This window comes from Aspergillus aculeatus (assembly GCF_001890905.1).
Source record: "Aspergillus aculeatus ATCC 16872 unplaced genomic scaffold ASPACscaffold_5, whole genome shotgun sequence".
Classification (NCBI taxonomy): Eukaryota; Fungi; Ascomycota; class Eurotiomycetes; order Eurotiales; family Aspergillaceae; genus Aspergillus; species Aspergillus aculeatus.
In genome coordinates this window covers 1,449,647-1,464,923 of record NW_017962980.1, presented here as the reverse complement: position 1 = coordinate 1,464,923, position 15,277 = coordinate 1,449,647, and the positions used below count along the sequence as shown (strand labels likewise).

The 15,277-nt window shown below is 49.5% G+C and overlaps 5 protein-coding genes across 5 annotated transcripts; 2 read left to right on the top strand and 3 right to left on the bottom strand.

Annotated features, from left to right (window-relative positions):
• Positions 1–363: 363 nt before the first annotated feature.
• ASPACDRAFT_1898720 (uncharacterized protein) lies at positions 364–4,041 on the bottom strand. Its single transcript, XM_020198740.1, has 4 exons — positions 3,585–4,041; positions 3,258–3,519; positions 3,044–3,198; positions 364–2,989 (listed from the first exon to the last, which is right to left on the bottom strand). The coding sequence occupies exons 1-4, from the start codon at positions 3,915–3,917 to the stop codon at positions 512–514; spliced, it is 3,228 nt and encodes a 1,075-aa protein (XP_020057966.1). The 5' UTR covers positions 3,918–4,041; the 3' UTR covers positions 364–511.
• Positions 4,042–5,163: 1,122 nt separating this feature from the next.
• Positions 5,164–6,836, bottom strand: ASPACDRAFT_116530 (uncharacterized protein). The gene is made up of 5 exons (XM_020195993.1): positions 6,449–6,836; positions 6,356–6,392; positions 6,230–6,300; positions 5,786–6,162; positions 5,164–5,699 (listed from the first exon to the last, which is right to left on the bottom strand). The coding sequence occupies exons 1-5, from the start codon at positions 6,599–6,601 to the stop codon at positions 5,252–5,254; spliced, it is 1,086 nt and encodes a 361-aa protein (XP_020057965.1). The 5' UTR covers positions 6,602–6,836; the 3' UTR covers positions 5,164–5,251.
• A 563-nt stretch (positions 6,837–7,399) lies between these two features.
• On the top strand, positions 7,400–9,483 carry ASPACDRAFT_77338 (GMC family oxidoreductase). The gene is made up of 2 exons (XM_020204943.1): positions 7,400–7,682; positions 7,750–9,483. Exons 1-2 carry the CDS (start codon positions 7,452–7,454, stop codon positions 9,328–9,330), a joined length of 1,812 nt encoding a protein of 603 aa, XP_020057964.1. The 5' UTR covers positions 7,400–7,451; the 3' UTR covers positions 9,331–9,483.
• A 946-nt stretch (positions 9,484–10,429) lies between these two features.
• ASPACDRAFT_116526 (UbiA family prenyltransferase) lies at positions 10,430–11,910 on the bottom strand. The gene is made up of 2 exons (XM_020195992.1): positions 11,891–11,910; positions 10,430–11,822 (listed from the first exon to the last, which is right to left on the bottom strand). Exon 2 carries the CDS (start codon positions 11,610–11,612, stop codon positions 10,545–10,547), a length of 1,068 nt encoding a protein of 355 aa, XP_020057963.1. The 5' UTR covers positions 11,613–11,822; positions 11,891–11,910; the 3' UTR covers positions 10,430–10,544.
• Positions 11,906–13,936, top strand: ASPACDRAFT_26755 (cytochrome P450; the record flags this gene model as incomplete). Its single annotated transcript, XM_020199447.1, has 5 exons — positions 11,906–12,839; positions 12,908–13,049; positions 13,124–13,407; positions 13,556–13,657; positions 13,743–13,936. 5 exons carry the CDS (start codon positions 11,906–11,908, stop codon positions 13,934–13,936), a joined length of 1,656 nt encoding a protein of 551 aa, XP_020057962.1.
• Positions 13,937–15,277: the final 1,341 nt, after the last annotated feature.

The following is a 15,277-nucleotide window of genomic DNA, read 5'->3' as shown; positions in this document are numbered from 1 at the left end:
TAATCTTGTCGCGGGTGCTAAGTTGTTTATTCATGCATTAGCACTAGTATATTTAGGGCTGTGAATCTTTAAATGTTTGAAAAGATAAGTAATTCTGTGGTCGAACACATTAAGAATATAAATAGTAATTTCAAACCAGTAACAGATACTTACAAGACTGCCATACCTGAGTTATAGGACATAACACTAGTTAAAAGAGTAGGGTAGAATGTCAGCAAATTCTTGAAAAAACAATTTATCAATCAACTTATCCTGTAGAAGATTTCTCTCATCATCTTCATATTTCTCCCTGTCTCACTCAAGACACCCTATTGGCTTTGTTATGACCAAAGTTTTACACTGTGACACTGATGTATACAAAGAGTCTGCTCATATTTTCTCTATTATTTCCGGTCAAGTAACGGAATCTTCTGGCAATGAGCCGCTTATATGGTTTTCTCTTCTGGCCTTTGCCCCAGAATCTTGCCTAGATGGAATACAATTATACCGACTATCTCTGCATGGCGAAAGATTAGACCCAATGTTGACACCACTTCACCATCAGCTCGCTATCAATCTGTTCCATTGATGCCAGAGTCGGACTGGCTGCTTGGGCCTTGGAAGTTTTGACAGTGGGAAGCCGCTTCCCGATCAGGGAGGAGAAGAACGGCTGGATTCGAGCCATCTCAATTTCCTCTCTTACTGAAAGAGTCCCCGGCGGTAGCTTGATCAGCCCATCTACCCATTGTTGGAACGACACCTGCTGAGATTTGGGCCCTTGGCCAATGCAGGCTTGAATCGCGTCAGCAAACTGGGTGAATGGAATTGGGGATGGATGGACGAGGTTGAAGACATCCGGCGACTCTCTTCCGGTGAGGGTCACGGTCTTTCGCAGGGCAATGTCAATGATCGCCCGTGACATCTGGTCCACCGGGATCCAATCCACAGGGCCCAAATCATTGGGGACCATCCTACTAGCTCTACAAAGAACGACCAGCGAGTGCACCCAGTCGTGACTTTTCCACACTGCACCAGCCTCCATCGACCTGGGCCCAGCGACCTGACCAAGCCGGAGAATCGATATGTCGAGGTCCAGTCGCTTTGCGGCAGCCTGTAGGAGGCTTTCAGCTATGTATTTGGATTGTGTATACCCGGTCATATGCATCGCGTCGTGAAGTCCTTGCATCGGGCTTTCCGGCACCACGGTAGCGATCGATGATCCTGTGGTGGCGGAGTCCCATTGTTGCGCGGATCCTATCGAGGAGACAAAAACGATCCTCGGCCGAGAGGCCGCACGATGGGCGAGGTCTATCACGGTCAGGACGCTCTTTAGAATGGCTGGCTTGAATGACACCAACGGGAGAGCGAAATTGACTGTCCAGAGATTATGAATTATTGTGGTGGCTGTATCCAGAATCTCATTCAGCTGCGTTGGAGACAGCCCAAAGTCAGGCTGGGAGATATCAACAGTCAAGAATTGGAGTCTTGGATCAAAAACGTCGAGGTCGAGTCCCAGCTCCTTGGCCCGTCTTTGAAATGCTTGTTGGCCGTCATTCCCACGGTTGAGGCACTTTATACTCATGATTTGGGGATCAGTGAGCAGATCTCGAACAATGTATGGGCCAAGGCGGCCCCTGGCACCTAAAAGGATAATGGCGGGCCCGCCTGGTTGTCTCGCAACATCTGGCCTCTGAGTCTGCTTGTTGGGGAAATCGGCCTGCAGCTCTTGTAAAATATGGTGCACTTGCTGTGTCTGATCGACTAGTAGCTTGTGCTCTCTTTCAGAACTATGAGTCTGAGCCACACGCAGAAGTGACTGGGCAAGGAGCTCAATGGACGGATGGGTGATAATGAGACGGAGCCAGAAGTTGACACTATCGTCTTGATTTGCACCGAAATGAGCCATGTCTGCTCGAATCCTTTGGGCGAGCTCAACGGCCATCAAGGAGTCTAGTCCACCGGTTTGGAAGATATTGTCGCTATCATAAAGCTCAACGTCTGGCAGGAGTTCCTGCATCAGTGCCCGGACAAAATTCTTGGCTGCGTTTAGCAAGTAGGAGTCAAAGCTGCCCGTCTTTCGCATCTGAAAAATTCCCCCATTCTCAAAGACTGCTTCGATATGCCTGGAGTATAGCATTTCAGTAGGCTTCCGAGCGACAGTGCCCTTGGGCGTTCGGCAAAGCCCCAGGTGTGGCTCCGTGAAGATTACGTGGGAGCGGCGAACTCTTCCGTATGTCGGCGCTTCGAGATTGGCCTCCATGATGACCGGCCAGATTGCCTCAAAAAGTGCTGTTATGCCCATCTTCTTTCTTTCTAGCTCTGTTCTGGGCTCAATAATCAGCACAGGTTCCGGCCGTCCGTTTCCGACCAGCACGGCACCTGCCACAAGAGGATGTCCGTGCAGAATTTGCTCAACAGGTATCGGCCAGAACTTGTGACTGGTAGATAGAACTATCATATCATCCACACGCGAATGAAAGCGCCAAAGCCCAGATTTAGTGGGATGAGGGGTGAAGAGATCTCTGGTGCGCCAAGTCTTGACATCGGGGAAATTGTGCGAGAGAGATCGACGACTCCGGAATCGCTCTTCTTGATGAAAGACCATCTCATACAGACCTTCCTCAACTTCCTGCATATCGCACTCCTCGTACGGATTTGGCTCGAGGTAATCCCAGTCTTCTTGACTCACCAGCATCTGCACCTGGCCAATCTCAAGGGAACCGTACATTTGACACACGTCCGTGACATGTTTAAGCCGGTGACCAATCGCGGGAGCCAGTGGGCCGCCGCCGTAAAGCACAAAGTCCCAGTCTTCGGCCTTCTTCATTGCATTCGGTTCCAAGGCCCATTGCTCGATGATAGATGGGGGTGCATAGATTGCACGTAACACCTGCTGTTCAACAATGCTATTCAAAAGATAGCCACTGGGTGGCTGAGTTGCCGGGCCCATAACAACCGTGGCTGTTTTTGCAAATGACGGCAGAAGGATATACGCCTGGACGCCGGCCAACTAGAAAGGAAGGTCAGTTTGAGAAAGCCCGCCCATTGGAAGTAATCTGCTTACATGATACGATGGGAAACAGCTGTAGTAGCGGCCTGCTGGGGAGAAATTGAACTGTGCGGCGTTTTGTGCACGCCTTCCCTCTGGCACAGGCATGAAAGAGTCATTGTCCGTGCATGCAAAGGTTCCATGAGTCATATACACTAGCTTCGGTATTCCTAGCGAACGGAATCGTCAGTATGGCAGGTGATTTCACGTCTTGGACAAAACAATTTACCTGTAGAGCCCGATGAGTGCAAAATTAGACAATGCTCATTCTCAAGCTCCGCGAAAGATTTGCTGAATGAATAATGTTTCGGTTGAGACCCGAGGCACTGTGCAAGAGATGGCATGCGTAGGATGGATAGGGAGCTGTAGAGTCCTTGCAGCTGCACAGCCATCGAAGACATACTGTCTGCATACAGCAAGACATCTACCTTCGCCTGTTGAAGCAGGGCACTGTTTTGCGCACTTGTGTTGCGAGGAGAGATGAACATGACCTGTGGTATACAACAAATGGTCAGTAGATCAGGCAGGGAGCAATTGAAACCGATACACTACTTGCCTTGCTCCCACACTTGATTGCAGCGATGAGCAATATCGAGAACCGAAGGTCGGAAGGACCTATAAAGGCCAAGACCCTCTTTTCCGGGCTCTTGTTGAAGGTGAGGAGGAAATTCTCATCGATCCACCAGGCGACTTGATTCACCGCAGCAGCCATCTTCCGCATGTCGATGTCTACGAAGCCATCGGCGATGTCATCTGATCGTGGAATCGCTGCGAAGACACGATTGGGCTCTTCATGTGCATAATAATCGATGATGTGTGGAAGTAATCGCTTCCCTCGGTGCTCGTCTGAGCCTTCCTTCCAGGGCATGGGGTTGTCAGAAGACTCCATTTGCGCTTTGAGCTGGTAAGATAAAAAACCCTTGTAGACAATGTCCGAGAAAAGGAAGCAAAGTGGTGTATGAGTGGCTTCGAAAATCGGAGCAGATAGAAAGGGCCCTTTTGTAATGAACTCGCCAGGCTCATGTACAGGAAGTGTCTGAGGCTGAACTCGGAGAAACCTCGGCTAGGTGGCTGTCACCAGGGTACTGTCAATTCTTCCAACTACCCTGAGTGCGTAACCTGGCAACTCCGTCTCTGAATAACTTACAGACGATGTTTACATGAGGTTATTGACTGGCTTCCGTTATCCTTCCCCTGCTTTAATTTTTCCCTTTTCCCTTTTCCCTTTCCCCTATTTTCTCTCTCGCATTTGTTGGAATGCTACGAACGCAAACGGTGCAGGTTGGATCTCGTGCTCTCCCAAAAGTGATTCCCGATCTTTAGCCTGGAGACCGTGGACCAGTCCTCCAAGTAGGGGTACAATCCGTGGATCATACGATACCAGAAAGAAAAAGCCATCGAGAGGAGGCATATCTCATAGAAACGCTGTTCGGGCTTTCCGGGCCACTACCCACCAACCGAGCCATACCGCCCCAGAAACAAACACATCCTAGATACAATGGCGCATTATCAACGACACATAATCAACAAAGGCAGATCGAGCGGGCTGTGTAGGCAACAGTGTGCAGGGAAAGTGACAAGGCTGCATACTACAGTCAAGATGGTGCAGCATGAACTATACTAGCTTGCATAAGGAACTCCACTTTGAAGGTTGGCAGAGTTTTGGACCCCAGGGCGGCTTAGAATCAGATCTAGACTAGGCCCGTCGCAGAGGGAGATCAAGGTGCCGGGAACCGTTATAGCATACAGTACAGGGTAATCTGACCCAAGTAAGGTACTAAGGTACTGTACCTGACCGCCTAACTTAATTGATCTTGACACCGGCTGTCTCTCCATTACGACCGGCGTTAACTGTACCTAGGTAAGCACTAGGTAACATACATGTACAGTAGTATGTCCGGTTGACTCTCAGTTTACTTAGTTGGACCAGCCACTTCCCCTCTCCCTACAGTGAAATTGAGAAAGTGACGGGACTATTCCGTACACAACCCATTCTTGGCCGGGTTGAAAATTTCGACTCAAGGGTAGGGTAGGGTATCCCACATACAATAGTTGACCTGACTTCATTTTTCTTATTTCCTGGCAACTACTCGACTGCCTGTTTGCTAGCGGAAGGGTGATTGACACCGCCGGGACAACCCCCCTGGTTCGGTTCCCCCTTCCCCCTTCCCCCTTCCCCCGTACCACTGAAGCACAAATCATAACCCGCCCGCCCCCACTGAGCTAAACAAGCTCTGAGACCTCCGTCTGTGAACCCGTCTGGATTGACATGCTCACTGAACGGTTGACCATGATCCGCTTCCCACCACCAACACGTTCGCCAGTCCCTGTATCCTCAGGCCCGAGACTAATGTGGGTCGCGCATCCCGAATTACCCGCGACTTTGTGTAGAGAAACTGTGTCCGTGCTGGCCCCACTGAGTAGCTGCTGCTGTTTCCGTGCGCGAGGTGGCTCGTCACTGAGTAGCTGCCCTTTGCTCTGCGAGCCACCCGTCCTAGACCCGAGTCTGGCGCTTGAGGCCAGAGGCCGTAGAAACGGAAGGCAGGCGTTGATGATACCGAGGCTGATCTCCAGCAACCCGTACAGGCAATCATCCAAAACTGTGAATGTGAAATCATTCTGATCGAGCTGAATCAGCGCTTTGATTCGAATCCCAGACATCACGCAGACACTGTTCCAGCCCAAAGTCAGCAATTCCCCTTGCTCGCTCCGCGGGTATAAAATGACAAGGGTAATGAAAAAGAGACCCCCGCGTACATTAGACCCAGAAGAAAAATTACGGAGAGTTCGAGCTTTTTCCGAAGGTTCATCTGGAGCCTCCAGAGGGTGGGCAGAGGTAGGCAGAAAATAGTGAGATCAATGGCGAGATTGAGAGCCGCGATCGCAATCAGGAGAGGCTGCATGTTCACGCAAGTTCCTGTTGTGTGATACTTATCCCATGTATACCGGAACGGTCGGCACTGAACGAGGGGCTCTACAAATGTGATTATGAACAAGCAGATAGTTGCTGCGGCAGTGCAATAGACAGCAATCCAAAGCTGACGGTTGCGGAAGACAATGTAATAGAAGGCAAGAATCGAAAGCTTGATTGCCGTTGTCGCCACCCCCCACAGTATAGGAGCTGCAATGAAAAGCTGTTGGGGAAGAGAGTCAGCATGGTCTATGTGTTACACAGATATGGAAAAAGCGGATTGTATGTACTTTCAGAACATTCTCCATTTCTGTCTCTGTTAGCTCAGTGACATGTTTTCCAGCACCGCCAATATAGACCACTTGAAGATAATTAGTATCGGCTTTCATTTGGAGTAATCTGACGAGGTCACTCACTCAGGTAACCAACGACCGTGACACTGACAGTGGCGATCTGCAAGGTGTAAGCTGGAATCCAAGACTTTCCAGAGTGTTCCCAGAGTCGCTTACTGTGCCAATAACAAGCATGTAGTCACTGACATTAGACTCACGTCGAGTGACTCGCTGCGTATAAAATCGAAGTCCCACTGCGCATACTGCGAGAACAGTAAAAATGAGGTTCAATGCATTAACAGTGGTCGAACTTGTGTGAGACGTAGCCATGGTGATGAAACTCCGTGCGAGTGCAGTACAAGAGCGAAGATGCTTATTGACCTTGCAGTGTAGCATCGGACACTTGAACCTTATATAAAACCATCGAGCAACTCATCTGAGTGACAAGAACTCCTGAAATGGAAAGACATTTGCTCGTAAGCATGAATTGAGAGGAGAGATGGGGCTAGCCTACTATTCAGCTTGATAACCTGGCGAAGAGACAGACACTAAGTCATAGAGAAATGGGGAGTAGCAAAAATGTGACTATCCGTATACCATGCTGTTGTTGTTGTGTTGGTGGTGGGTGGGGGCGAAATGAGCCGAGATCATCCCAAGCCCGTCAATTTAAATGATCCTTGCAGATGGCGGCTACGTAGACACTAGATCGAGCGCTAGTCGATTTTAGTGTAGTGACCAAAGTACTACTACTAGGTAGTGCTTATGAATAGATACCTACTAATCTTAAAAGGTGGGTAGCGTATCTTACTGTCCACGGTAGGTAACTTAGTACTGGGGGGTACTTACGGGCTCTTACTAGGTACTGTAAGCCCTAGAGCCCAGTGAATATCCACCCTCATCATTGGCCTACCCATGCATGACTGGAGCTCCGGCGGTCAGAATCGGCGACATATCTGTATTTCATGATTACAGATTGAGTTCGTTATTGTCTCATGTTGCTTTATAACTACACAGTACGGTAACTACCGCATCAATCAACCCGGGCTCCTATAAATACCGCGATCGCAACCCAGGTTGAACAGAAAGGCGTCCACACTTCCTTTTCCTTGGACAAAACGTCAGGCCCAAAGATCCCTACTTGCATATTACTACTCAGTCTATTTCACTCACTTCACCAACAATGGATTATCAAGGAGACACTCCTCCTCTCGAGGCTGACTATGTGATCGTCGGAGGGGGGACCTCCGGTCTCGTTCTCGCTGCTCGACTGTCTGAGGGAGACTCGGCCCGCTCTGTTATCGTCCTGGAGGCTGGGAAGAACTTAGTCGATGATCCCCGAGTTCAGACTCCTGCCCTCTGGACCACCCTGATGGGGTCCGAAGCAGATTGGCAGTATCAATCCACGCCTCAGGTATGCTTCTTTTTGCTTCATGTGCCGCACTGTACCTCAAAGCACGAATTCTGATTTCGATAACAAGGCTGCTCTCGGTGATCGAGTCATCAAAGAGCCCCAGGGCAAGCTGCTTGGTGGCTCATCCGGGATCAACGGTCAAGCCTTTGTAGCGCCCACCAAGGCGGGAATTGATGGCTGGGAAAAATTGGGTGCAACGGGATGGACCTGGGCAAATCTTTCCCCGTACTATCGAAAGGCCTTCACTCTGCAGCTGCCAGATGAAGACACCCGGGACCATATAGGCACAAGCTGGGTCGACCCCGAGGTCAACGGAACTTCGGGGCCCATCAAGGTTTCTTTCCCAGCCGTACGACAAGACCCGCTTTCCAAGGCATGGATTGACACTTTTCGAGGAATGGGCTACGGCGTCACCGGCGATCCTTTCTCGGGTGTATCAACTGGCGGTTACTCCAACCTAGCCGCTGTCGATGCAGAAACAAAGACCCGTAGTTATGCAGCCACGGGCTATGGCGTGCCCGCCATCCAACGTCCGAGCGTTCGCATCCTCACCAAAGCAGTCGCCCATCGAATTCTTCTTTCTTCTGGAGAATCCGGGGTTACAGCCACGGGAGTGGAAGCAGACTTTGAAGGGCAAGCCATAGTCATCAAAGCGAAAAGGGAGGTGATTCTGACTGCTGGGGCTCTCAACACTCCAAGGCTGCTCGAACTGTCTGGCATTGGAGGCAAAGCCATTCTCGACAAGTTCAACATCCCGGTCGTGATCGACAACCCAAACGTCGGCGAGAATCTCCAGGACCATCTCATGAGTGGGATCAGCTTCGAGGTGAAGCCGGGGGTAATGACCGGTGATCCACTTCTGCGTCAGGAGCCCGACGCGGTCCAGACTGCATTGCAATTGTATGCAGAACACAAAGCCGGGCCTATGACTGTGGGCGGTGTGCAATCTTGCGCCTACATGCCTATTATCGAGTATCATGGCCACCAGGAGGCTAAGCGGGCGCATTTCGAAACCTTCCCCGGTCACCCAGATGCTCGCCACGAAGTGATCCGAGACATTTACGGACAGTTGGATGCGCCCACCTGCTCAATGTTTATGTTCCTGGCCCAGGCAAACCTTCATCAAGATGGCAAGAGCTTTGTCGGCCAGGAGCTTCTGCCTGGGAATTACCTCAGCCTGGGCCTCTCCCAAAGTCTACCCTTCTCTCGTGGAACGGTGCATATCGCCTCGTCGGACCCTGACGCGCCCCCGACAATCGATCCTCGTTATTTCTCGAACCCACTAGATCTGGACATCATGGCCCGTAACCTCCTGGACGTGGAGCGACTTCACGGTCTGAAGCCTATCGCGAATTATCTGGTTGTCGATGGACGACGCAATCACCCTGACGCCTTTCTCACGGATCTAGAATCTGCTAAGAAATACCTCCGTGACACGGCCACCACTACCTATCATTCATGCGGTACCGTGGCTATGCTTCCCCGAGAGAAAGGAGGAGTGGTGGACGAGAGCTTGCGTGTGTACGGAACCACCAACCTGCGTGTTTGTGATGCGAGTATCTTTCCTTTGATTCCTGCTGCAAATATCATGTCTACTGTGTACGCGGTGGCGGAAAGGGCGGCGGATATTATCAGAGCTGAGGCTTAGAGCTGACCCTGACTATGCATACCTTGCCACCCCTTCCTCTTACTCTCTTCTCATGGTCACCTATCGAGCAGTGGTCTGTAGTCAAGGAGTATAAAAATAACTCAATGTCTCAAACCATAGCACACAAAGTGGTTAGCCAAATATGATACTGTCAGGTACCAATCGTGGCCGCGTAGCCCATATCAAATTAGTTCTGCGGTGCCTTGTAGAACCCAGAGATTTTCTCACTCTTGGTAGTGAGTTATCTTACGAGCATGTAGCGAATCCTGTCACGGTCAAAAACATACCATACCATCCTGAAAGTATAAGTATACACCTTGAACGTGTCTCATGTAGCATTCTGGGAAATCATCGTACCACAATGAAATCCCAGGTGAGGAGCATTCTCTAGAACTTTTCCAAGAATCACAATCCTCAGTCACATATGATTTCATATACTCTATCATGGTGATGGGGGCTTGTCTGCAAGCCCTCTGGTTAAGGTGCCTGAGAGGAAAATCCAAGTTTGCTTACGGAGGGGTAGGGGGAGGGGCGGGGGGAGGTAGTTAGGAGGGAGGGGGTAGCAACGGTAAAGCCCGCACTCAGGTAACGTATTCGGTAAGCGAATGGCGCATTTACACAGTAAGCCAGCAGCGCACTTCCATATTCCATTTACAATCATAATTTCGAAACCTATAGGCCTTCCCCAATCCTTGATCCTCTTATATCTAGCTTAGTATATATACTCACACAGTGAAGGTCTATTGACTATTCTCAGGGTTTTCCATTTGAAGCTCTATGAAGTTTAATATACAGAAATACACTGTATTGTTTGTGATATATTTGTTATCTAAGATGTTATCTTCTTTGTATCTTCTTTAAACAAAGATCTAATCTCTCTTCGAAAAGTACTATGTATATATATACAATAGATCTACTTATACCTGTTGTTATACTATGATATTATATCATCATCAAGTATCTTTGTCATTCAGATGAAAAATTATAACTTAGTATTAAATACAGTTTACTGTATTAACCATTCACTAGTAGTTTGTAACGTATAGAGATGTATGTAATTGTATGTATTGGTGCCGGTACAAGCGGACGAAGACTTAAGCACCGGTTCCTACTGCATTCCTTCCCGCACACCCGACGCCACCCTAATCCTCCCGTCATCTTACCTACTCATACTCTGTGATCTTTGACCTTCGATCAGCAATCTCCTCGAGACATTAATGACTCTTTCCATTTTCATCCGCCCCCACCAGCAGCGGCAAGGCATACAGACCCACGAGCCACAAGTTCCACAGCTTGAAAGTGGTATGATCATTGGGTCCACTGCGCATAACCAGAGTCCGAAAGGCAATCACCCACGCTAATCCTGCAATGGCGGCCCCAACAGCACACCTTGCGAAGGACCCCTTCGTATGTCCGTTCTCCACCCAGCCTCTCCATCCCCAGAACCAGACACAAAACGGGCCCCACATCGATATAGTGACTGCTGTCACCCACCGTGCCGCTACGTCGCCAATGACGAGAGGCAGCGTCTTACGGCCCCGCGCCCGGTCCCCAAGCTGATCACACATATCTTGAGTCTGGACGGTGCTCATTACGACAGCGCCAATGATAGCTAACCACGTCGGCCCTATACTCATACCCCTGCCAAGGGCGATGAAGGTGGTCCACCGCTGTGGGCCCAGCGTGAGCTGCGCCGCGCCGGCGATGTAGCTCATGAACCCCAGGCTGTTGATGAGGTTGCGGACGAGGAAGCCAGCGTCCGAGCCTTGCTTCTGGTTATACCAGTAGCCCAGACCAATCAGCACGAGGCATTGGCAGAGCCCGCCAATAAGGGCGCTCACTCCCACCGCCGCTCCGTAGAGCAGCAGCATTAGGCTTCTGGCCTGCTCGGGAGTCATGCGCTTCGAGGGCATCGGTCTCCATGGTTTGTTGAGCGAGTCTTCCAGGATGGAGGCAGGCTGACGTTGATTATCGATGGTGAATGGGAGTAGATTGAGCCAGGCCCACATGAGCACAGTCAGCAAGCCGCTCACATACTCGAACCAGGTTGGCAACGGATCAAGGCCAAATGCGATGGCTCCGGCGGCTGTGAAGAATCCAAAGCCGAGGCTGGTCGCGACGATTGTCTTTAGATCGCTGTACGTGAACAACCAGATAGAATGTGCGAGATGTAGGGGTCGGTGGGCGACAAGCTCAAGGAGTGATGAATTAGAAAATGGTGGGGTCTGCGAGGCCATTGGGCGACCGGGAACAGTGAGGACTGTAGTAATAGTGGTAGTCATCTTTCGTTCTTGACTCTCTTGCTCTTTTGGTCTTGGCCACAATTGCCGGGGGAAGGTGCAATTTATCTCTCTATCCCGCTGACCCGAGGCAGATATGACATCGGACACTATCTGCCTTGCGCGGCGGTGATACGTACTGTATCGGCCTTGATATGAAATTAGCCGAGGTGATTATTCAATTTACTCGGCACTAGGCACGATAAGTCAGTTGTAAGTAGGTCCATAAATCTGAGCAGAGCCCGGTAGCTTCCCTGCCCAAGCTGACGTTTGTGATCAAGTACTCGATTGAGGCCATGGCTAGCAGTTTTTTGCTTCTGAACTGCACTTTCCCCGCGTTAGCGGGCTTGCTGGCTCACCATATGCTATTCAGGAGAAGAGAATGGCACATGGAAGGGCGACGTTTACTCAATATCACATTGGTTATGTTTCCAGTGCTGGTCATTTTCGAGAGCAGAGAGGCCTTCCGCATGACCTCTTTTGCGCATGCTTCTCTGATAATGTCCAGCTTCTTCCTATCCCTCTTTTCGAGTATGATTATCTATCGTATTTTTTTCCACAGGATCCGTCAGTTTCCCGGTCCCTTTCTTGCCGGGGTGTCCAAGTTATGGCATTCCTATCAGTGCCTCGGCGGGCAGAATCACTTGTTACTTGACAAGCTCCACCAAGAATATGGTGATTTTGTCCGCACAGGGCCCAATGAGATTACAGTCTTTCATCCACAAGCACTAGCAATACTTGATGGCCCTAGGAGCCAGACAAGGAAGTCAGATTGGTATGACCTGTTGTTACCGTATGAGGGAGTGACGACAATTCGTGAGCGAGCTCTTCATGATCAACGGCGGCGAATCTGGAATAAGGCATTTGCAGCTCCTGAGCTAGCACACTACCGGAGACATATTCTGAGCCTAGTCCTACAGTTCGACAGTCTTGTGGCGGTTGCTGCGGCTGAAGAACGTCCCGTGCCGTTCTCAACCTACGCCTACTGGTTTTCTTTCGACGCCATGGGACTATTTGCTCTGTCGCGTTCCTTTAATATGCTGAGGAACGAAGAATGGCACTACAGCATCTTGATGATGCGCCGTGCGATGAAGCTTCTAGGTCCCTTGACACCAGTCCCCTGGTTGGCACAACTAGGCTTTTCCCTCCTTCGCAACTATTGGGTAGTGAAAGACTGGCACACCATGATCGCTTGGTGCAGGCAGCGAATGCAAGAAAGGACTCGGGTATGTTTGCTGCTTGAATCAGAATGATCTGTTTCTTCATTGCTGCTAGTATCCTTGGGCTAACATGTCGAGCGAAATTTTCCTTTTCATTAAAGGAGCCTGATTCGCACGACATTGCACAATGGATCATTGATGACGCCCGAAAGTGTAGCACTATCTATAATGACGAGCGTACACTGACAGGCGAAGCCGTGGTGGCTATCATCGCCGGCAGGTAAGCCAGCATGATTACATGTCCCATGGGGTACTTCGAGCTACGCTAACGTCACGTAAATTATGAACATCTAGTGACACTGTTGCTCCAACTTTGGTCTTCCTCTTTTATGAGCTGGCTCTACATCCGGAGAAGGCAGCCAAACTTTATGAGGAACTCCGTAAAGAAGACATAGCGGATTTCAAAACTCTGCAACGGCTGCCCTACCTGAACGCCATCATCAAAGAGACCCTGCGGCTCCATCCAGCCGTGCCAACCGGAGGGTATCGCGATACGCCAGCTGATGGCATCGTGATTGATGGAACCTTCATTCCCGGAGATACAACTTTGATTGCTCCTCGTTACTCCCTCAGTCGATGTATGTTCTCAATTCATTCGTCTAGCTACTCGTTGCCTTTTTCCCCACTTCTCCAGTGTTCCTTCTTACCTTGTCCCTCTATCCTCACACTCCTCCTCATCTGTTCTCTCCTTGCAAGGGCGCTGATCAGACTGTTCTTATTTTGTAGTGGAATCTTGTTATGTTAATGCCTCGAAATGGATCCCTGAGCGTTGGACCACACAATCGGAGTTGATCAAGGATAATAAGTCCTTTCTTCCATTCGGACAAGGTAGCCGAAGACCCCCCTCCCCCTCCCAATGTTCCAGGAGCTAGAGGTGTAGATCTTGCTAACATTTTTTGCAAATTGCCTCCAGGTCGCTACACATGTTTGGGCAAGGAGCTAGCAATGTCGGAATTGCAGCTCGTCACTGCCTCTTTGATTTCAAATTACAGATTGGCTTTCCCCGTTGGCTGGGACGAGTCTCGCATCAAGAAGGTTGAAGACGATTTGAGAGACCAGTTTACAGCTGCGCCTGGCCAGTTGGAGTTGTTATTCATCCGACGGTGACGATAAAAGACCTAGGTGCTTAGTACTTTTTCTTTTGCGGACACTAGTCTGGTATTGGCTGAGCCCGCCTCAGCCTGAACTCGGTCTCACGATTTCCGTCTTTCATTGTGTCTTCATCAACACTCAAAGTATTCGGATCGAAGAGAGGGATAGCGAAGGCAGGCCCGAGGAACGAGATGTACCTAATTTAAGGGGCGCGTGAATCTTTGCGACAGTCCTGTCTAAACACGGCTTTGGTTCTTGATGACCTAGAAGCCCTCTGGGTGTTAATAAAGTAGTCGCTTTTGAAACGGTGTTACCTAACCGGGTTGAAGACTTCGTCTTTTTCATCTATTCTGTCGGAGCACCGTGTTGATGAAAGCTAACACCAGTCAAAGCCCATACCCAGCACTGTGCTTACATGGCTTGTTCTTTTCCCTTTTCCTCTAACCTTTCTACACAAACTCTCCGCAAGCCGTTCTACTATCAGTCTCTCGCTCATAGAGCTGAATAGTGGATTGTGTGCTCAGACTCCGAGATTACACAGGGGAGTTGAGCAGTACCTAACCATTAATCTGCCGCTTGGCGAGCGCGTTCGAGCTATTCATCGGCCGGAAGTAAGAGATAACTATGACTAGAAAGAGGCGTAGCCCGTAGCATCTCGGTGTAAAGCCGATTGTCTTGACCAACAAACACATTATGATACTTTTTATGCAGACTGCCTGACTGATTGTCGTAGTGATCCAGCCTGTCGGGCATTGGGCTGGACTGATTATCAGATGACGGACTATTATAATTGCGAACTTTATTATTACACTGTGAGGGAAGAGAAGATTCAATACGACACGCAGAATTCACGCGGCTGGTGGCTTGGAGTCAGTATCGAGCAAGCATAAGCTGCGGTGCGGGCATAGTACGAAGAATATACAAGCCCTCCTCTCGAACGACTGAGCGTGCCATGATGTGTAGATTAGTTACTATTCACTCTGAATACTATAGCGACGACAAGGTGTAGATTAGAATCTACTTCCGTTGTCTAAAAATGCCACTTGATGTCCCAAAGCTGCTAGATCCAAGGCATCTGTCCTTTCATGTAACAGTGTGTAACTATGTATCATCAGATGCATGGCAAACCTCTCACGTACTAACTTACATTATCATTTGCTCGACTGTTCTTACACACTAAGCTCTTGGCAGTGGGTCTAAGAAAAATATCAATCATGTCTTTGTTGGTCAATTCGATTTCGAGGATCACTGTACCAGTCATCTCGTACAGATGGAAGTATAATCCGCCTGAGAGCAGACTAGTAACGATATATAAATCGACTTTATCGAGTTTCTGTATTATAAAATCTTTCTAGA

Bases quoted from the DNA above. Each gene is read 5' to 3' on its own strand.
- ASPACDRAFT_1898720 (XM_020198740.1), bottom strand. From the start codon at position 3,917: ATGGAGTCTTCTGACAACCCCATGCCCTGGAAGGAAGGCTCAGACGAG. The intron at 3,520-3,584 runs GCAAGTAGTGTA...TGTATACCACAG, and splicing joins CAATCAAGTGTGGGAGCAAG to GTCATGTTCATCTCTCCTCG. The intron at 2,990-3,043 runs GTAAGCAGATTA...CTTCCTTTCTAG, and splicing joins GCTGTTTCCCATCGTATCAT to TTGGCCGGCGTCCAGGCGTA.
- ASPACDRAFT_116530 (XM_020195993.1), bottom strand. From the start codon at position 6,601: ATGGCTACGTCTCACACAAGTTCGACCACTGTTAATGCATTGAACCTC. The intron at 6,393-6,448 runs GTAAGCGACTCT...TACACCTTGCAG, and splicing joins ACATGCTTGTTATTGGCACA to ATCGCCACTGTCAGTGTCAC. The intron at 5,700-5,785 runs GTACGCGGGGGT...GGGCTGGAACAG, and splicing joins ATTTTTCTTCTGGGTCTAAT to TGTCTGCGTGATGTCTGGGA.
- ASPACDRAFT_77338 (XM_020204943.1), top strand. From the start codon at position 7,452: ATGGATTATCAAGGAGACACTCCTCCTCTCGAGGCTGACTATGTGATC. The intron at 7,683-7,749 runs GTATGCTTCTTT...TTCGATAACAAG, and splicing joins AGTATCAATCCACGCCTCAG to GCTGCTCTCGGTGATCGAGT.
- ASPACDRAFT_116526 (XM_020195992.1), bottom strand. From the start codon at position 11,612: ATGACTACCACTATTACTACAGTCCTCACTGTTCCCGGTCGCCCAATG.